This window comes from Magnolia sinica, chromosome 9 (genome assembly GCF_029962835.1).
Source record: "Magnolia sinica isolate HGM2019 chromosome 9, MsV1, whole genome shotgun sequence".
In the NCBI taxonomy this organism is placed as follows: Eukaryota; Viridiplantae; Streptophyta; class Magnoliopsida; order Magnoliales; family Magnoliaceae; genus Magnolia; species Magnolia sinica.
This window is the reverse complement of record NC_080581.1, coordinates 76456956-76462549: the sequence shown is the minus strand read 5'-3', so window position 1 is coordinate 76462549 and position 5594 is coordinate 76456956. Positions and strand designations below refer to the sequence as shown.

Sequence of the window (5594 nt, the reverse complement as noted above, 5' to 3'; positions counted from 1 at the left end):
AGGCAATGTCTTCCACCTACAGTGATATTGTGTATGGATACGAGTATTATTTTCTGATTTTGGGATTCACCTGATACCCTGATAACGCCGGTGTTATCCAGATTGCCTTTAATCATGTCTTTCACGAGAGGACAAAGCATATTGAGGTAGAGTGTCACTTCATTTGAGAGAAGTTCCAGTCTAAGATTATTTCTCTTCCACACATGGCGTCTCAAGATCAAATTGTGGATGTTCTCATGAAGACCATGACAATAGCTAGACATTCTTTCTTAGTTCGCAAACCGTTGCTATTTGATCAGCCGCATCAGTTTGAGAGGAGGTGATAGTTGTGATTGGTGTAATATTTTCATTCTCAGAAAGAAGAATCAATCTCGCCCTCTAATTATTCTAATTGATTTGCTTTCCTTGTATACTAGTTCATTTTATTTCCATATGAAGCATTGTATTCTTCTATTTAAACCCCATTTAGGGTAAAGAAATATACAGAAAACTATTGGAAAGTTCTCCAAATCCCTTCATGTTTACTCTATCATCAACCAAAGCATCCCTTGCCCATGCATGCTTAGGAAACATAATATTATTTATTCTCAGCCACTTCCTACATGTGAAATGTTTTATCCTTGGCACCCCACACCCCCCAACATGAGCCCACTAAACCTCAGACGCGTCCCACTTCATATGTCCCACTAGGAGGTTCTACATTAGACATGTTGATTGATGTCTTAAATCTGTAAATCAATAGTCTGTTGAAGACAGCTCGATGCCATCGAAGTCCTAATCGATGCCATCAAAAAAATCCAAAAATCTCATGATGGTTGTTGGACACTTTGAGGTGTCCTGCTCGATGCCATCGACGGGCCGCCAATGCCATCAAAGTCCTGCTCGATGCCATCGAAAAAAATCTGAAAATTACATGTTTAGTCGCTGGAACGTTTTGGTGCTTTGTTCGATGACATTGAAGGGGTTCAATGCCATCAACAATTTGTCGATGCCATCAAAGGTGCATCCAACGATCACGCAAAGTAACGCAAATTTTTCTGCTTTCATAGTGCATATATGTCCCTTTGTGCCATGGTTTTTTCCCGCAAAAGTTTTTCCACATTAAATTCGAAGTCTTTGTGATTGGGCTTGATTGAGATATTGGAATATTTTGCTTGATTCGTCTCTATGTGCTTTCGCAGTCCCCCAACAAGACATGCACTCTTTTTCATAAACACCAGAACTTTTGTACTCTTACACATGAATATTAATGTTTTTATTTCTAAATATACAAACGTTACATGCATTTACGCATACGTGCCAAAATGAACACATAATTGCGAATAATTTCCTATGTTTGAAAAACTGCCAACCCAATCAAACATTTAACCCAATGTATTTACACATGTGAGGATATTCTTTTAATAATTAAAAAAAATTGGTTCAAGACATCAAAGAATACCTTATAAATAAATTGAAGCAAAAAGGGAAAAATATAAGAAATGATAGCAGTCTGATATCTCTATCATCCAAAGCATGGGTGCGAAACCCAAGAGTTCTTTCCACGTAACACATCTCGTTCTCACTAGAATTTTTTCCTTTGTCATTCAAAAGGTCAGCAAAAGCACCACCTTGATCTATCCGCAACAATCTCACCGCAGAAACTATAGTAATAAAAACATTTTGTAAAGAAAAAATTTGAATGAAAATCCAAATAACACAATGAAGAAAAATTCTATCATATAACAGTTGACTTCCAGCACCAAATGAACAAATCTGCTGGACTAGTTCTGCCCACATTTTCCAGAACAAATAGTTTTTTGGTTAATCCCAACAGAACATACAGTGTTCATTGCCACTCACCACCATATGTGCTGCTGACCGGAAACATCCGTCTGGTTGGCCCTACTACAGATGGTCCAGCCCACAAAAACCGCAACAATTGGACAATTATAGCCAAGGTATTCAATAATGGAACGGTGGCCATAACGGCCACCGTTATTGCCATTATGAAACGTACCATCATGGCCCCATAACACGTAACAGTCCCCATCATTACCATTAGGTAATAGCCACAGTGGCTATTACGCAACTGTTTTTTTGACACCTTGATTCTAGCCTCCTGATTCATGGGAAACATTACGTAATAGCCACAGTGGCTATTATGCAACCGTTTTTTGACACCTTGATTCTAGCCTCCTGATTCATGGATGTTTCCCACTTGAATGTAAACGACTGACCATTTTCTTCTATTTTCACTCTCCATTTGATGGGCAAAGTTGAAACAGATAGGGATTAGGGGCACTGCATTTCTTCACTGTGGACGATACACAGTAAGGCCCACTTGATAGACAGCGGGGCTTGACTAGGTATACCGCCAGCTGTGTAGAGTGGCAATGCAACAAGAGTGGTTCATCACACAATGAACTGGAATTAACCTCTCTCTCACAAAGTTCTAGCCGAGATCTTCAGGGGCGCAAGTTAGCAAAATCACATAATGGGACATAACATGTGCGGGTGGGACAGAATTACAGAAACCAAAACCAACTGAGAACTGAACTAAGAAGAAGAGGATTGCATTTACCAGCTCTGTGAGGAGAAACCTCCGAGTTCAGATTCTGCATCTTCCTCGCAGGATCAAAATGCCCTGAAAATGTAGAACTCTCTCAGTTGAATCCATCACCGCCCATACAGGCAGCATGCCCCCAGCCCATGTTAGTAAGACACTGAGCACGATGCTAACCTGAGCAGCGGCGCAACGAAAAAGATGCGGCGATTCTTACCTGCTCTACTAGGCAGAAACTCTGGACGCAGCTTCTGTGTTTTCCTCGGGGGATTTGAAAGCCCTGTAATTATAAAACTTCTCTTTAGAAAGTAAGGACAACACAAAGGGGAATCTGAGCACGCCTACCTGCTGTTAGCTCCCAACGGCCCCGGCGCACGTTAGCACGCCAGAGGTGGATATGGCTAACATCAGCCGGTGGCGAAGAAGGACAAAGCAGAAGAGGAGGTGAGTGCGGTTACCTGCTCTTTGAGGAGAAACCCTCGAAGCTGTATTTCTGTCTGCTGAATCGGCGGCCCTGATTTGAAACGTAGAGTGGTCGGATTTCAATGGGATTTTCAGGAGACGAGATTTCTCGCGGAGAGAGAAATTCGAGTGAGGAGAAATTGAGAAGAGAGGAAAAACGGGAGAGGGAGTTCCCTCCATTTTTCTCACAGAAAAAAGCAGTGCGGTTTCAGAGGATAGAAACAGATAATGAACATCGGAGGGCTAGCTAATTCTACGCGCGTGGAGCGCTTCCCGCACGCGCGCGCCGATATGGAATAGCAGAAGAAGGAGTGGAGCGGATTGTGTCCTGTGCCACACACCACGGACCTTGGTAGTGTGTCGACGTGACCTAGTTCTGTGGGCCCTACCATGACGAATGTGTTATATCCGCACCGTCCATCCATTTTTATAAGACGAAAAAGTAAGCATGCCTAAAGCTCAAGTCGATCATACCATAGGAAGCAGTGGGGAGAGTGACGGCCACTGTTGAAACCTTCCCACAGTAATGGATATATTTATCGACGCCATCCATCCCTTATTTCCAATATGCACGAAAATCTATCTAACGCTGAAGCATTTAATGCGACCAGAGCCTATTATATGGTGTAGTCTACTTTAGCGTTGGATCTGTCATGTTTTTGTGCTCGCACCTTGAAACAGATGGGCTACTCCCCTGCCACCTGCCCCTGGCTGGTAATTGGTTCTCTGTTGGCCCCACAATGATGTATGTGTTTAATCTCTGCTGTCCGTCTTTTTTTTTTTTTTTTATCATTTGATGGTACGAGATCAAGAATGAGGTATATCCCAATCTCAAGTGGACCACGTTACAAGAAATAGTGGAATAAATGTCAACCAATTAAAACTTTTTGGGGGGCCATAAAAGTTTTGGATAAAGCTGAACTTTGTTTTTCCCTTCATCTGGTCTGTATGACCTAATCAAGAGATTTGGATGTCAAATAAACAGTGCAGTAGGCCTTGAGAGGATTTTAATGGTAGATATCCGATCACTATTATTTTCCTGTGGTGTGGCCCACTTGAGATCTATATCCCTCTCATTTTTTGGATCAACCCTAAAATGATAGGTAAAAATGGATGAATGGAATGGATGAAACACATACAATATAGTGAGGCCACAGAGCACCAGACAAGTAGCCAATCCGCTTCCACATCACTGTAGGCCCGCTACAGGAGGGATAATTTTTTACTAGCAGCCTTTCATCCACCTCCCTCTGTTTTTCGACTCAAACAAAATCTACCATACTAATATAGATAATTTTTGACTAGCAGCCTTTCATCCACCTCCCTCTGTTTTTCGACTCAAACAAAATCTACTATAATAATATAAGACCTCTGCCTGCATGGACAACCCAATAAAGGCAAAAATACTCTTATTTTTCGGCCGCTTTTACGTAAGCTTGGGGATATTTTCGTCCAAAACCCTCAACTCATGTATGAAAAATCTACTTTACTAACCTAAGTTTTCAACCGTTGAGATTAAAAAAATTTTAAAAAAAAGAGCATAAAAACAAGGTATCTACGGTGTTAATTTTTTCCACCGGAAGTGCCTGTTTGTGGGCAGAGACCGGCTGCGTACGATGCAATCTGCGTCCGTTTATTTGCCATCCACCATGTTTAGAAGGCCACGCATCCAGATGAATGAAAGCACAAATATGAACTTGATTTAAAACTTTTGGGGCTTCTGATAACTGAAAACACAAATATAAACTTGATTTAAAACTTTTGTGGCTGCCGTGAGCTTTCGATGATAAGCATTCAATCAACCATGCTTTATGTAGTGTGGTCCACTTAAGATTTAAATCTGACTGGTAGTTCACCACGTTCCGTTAAAAAGGTCCGAATAATAGATGAATTGTGAAGATACAATAAAACCTAATTGGGCCCACATAACTTGGTGATGTAAACACACTGGTGCCTGACTTTGTCAAAAGCCTTTTGTAGGAAGTTGGCAAGTTCCTCTTTTGGATGTTATGTAATGCCCACTAGGATATTTATGAAATATCCATCAGTTAAACTAATTTTCAAAATCATTCCAAGACATGAAACTAAAGTCTCAGGTAGATCCAAAACTAAGTGGGCTAAACAAGAGTGGAGATTCACCAACCCTATTTAAGCATTCATGTGAGTTTAGTATCACATTTTAAGTGGAAATGTACTTATAAACGGTTTAGATGGCATGTAAACATAAGGCGGAGGTAGAGGTGTACACGAACTGAGCTAGCTCGGTTAGCTCGCTCGACTCGACTCAGTTTGAAGCTGAGTTCGAGCCGAGTCAAGCTGATTTTTTTAGCTCGAAAATGAGTTCGAGCAGAGTTTGAGTTGGCCCCAGCTCGACTTGACTTGGATTGAACCCAACTCGAATTGAACTCGAATCGAACTAGTTCGGTGACTCGGTTACTTTGATATTGATGTTTGCTCACCAAGTGTTTGATAAAATGACTCAAAGAAGTGTGGCTAGTGGCAAGGAAGGTATGTATATGAAACCAACACCCTTTTTTTCTTGATTTTTTTATTGCTTAGAAAGTGTTTGATAAAATACTTGTAAAAC

The 5594-nt window shown here is 41.1% G+C and overlaps 1 protein-coding gene across 6 annotated transcripts; it reads right to left on the bottom strand.

The window, feature by feature from the left end:
* Positions 1–1407: 1407 nt before the first annotated feature.
* Positions 1408–3241, bottom strand: LOC131255726 (uncharacterized). Of its 6 annotated transcripts, XM_058256524.1 has the most exons (5): positions 3004–3241; positions 2763–2825; positions 2564–2626; positions 1843–1887; positions 1408–1643 (listed from the first exon to the last, which is right to left on the bottom strand). In XM_058256524.1, exons 1-5 carry the CDS (start codon positions 3185–3187, stop codon positions 1423–1425), a joined length of 576 nt encoding a protein of 191 aa, XP_058112507.1. In that variant the 5' UTR covers positions 3188–3241; the 3' UTR covers positions 1408–1422. The 6 variants fall into 6 exon arrangements, 5 of the variants coding, with proteins under 5 accessions (XP_058112507.1, XP_058112508.1, XP_058112512.1 ...); XM_058256525.1 differs by lacking the exon at positions 1843–1887; XM_058256529.1 differs by lacking the exon at positions 1843–1887 and having other exon boundaries at positions 1408–1577.
* Between the last annotated feature and the right edge of the window lie 2353 nt (positions 3242–5594).

Bases quoted from the DNA above. Each gene is read 5' to 3' on its own strand.
- LOC131255726 (XM_058256524.1), bottom strand. From the start codon at position 3,187: ATGGAGGGAACTCCCTCTCCCGTTTTTCCTCTCTTCTCAATTTCTCCT. The intron at 2,826-3,003 runs GTAACCGCACTC...TTATAATTACAG, and splicing joins GGTTTCTCCTCAAAGAGCAG to GGCTTTCAAATCCCCCGAGG. The intron at 2,627-2,762 runs GTAAGAATCGCC...CTACATTTTCAG, and splicing joins GTTTCTGCCTAGTAGAGCAG to GGCATTTTGATCCTGCGAGG.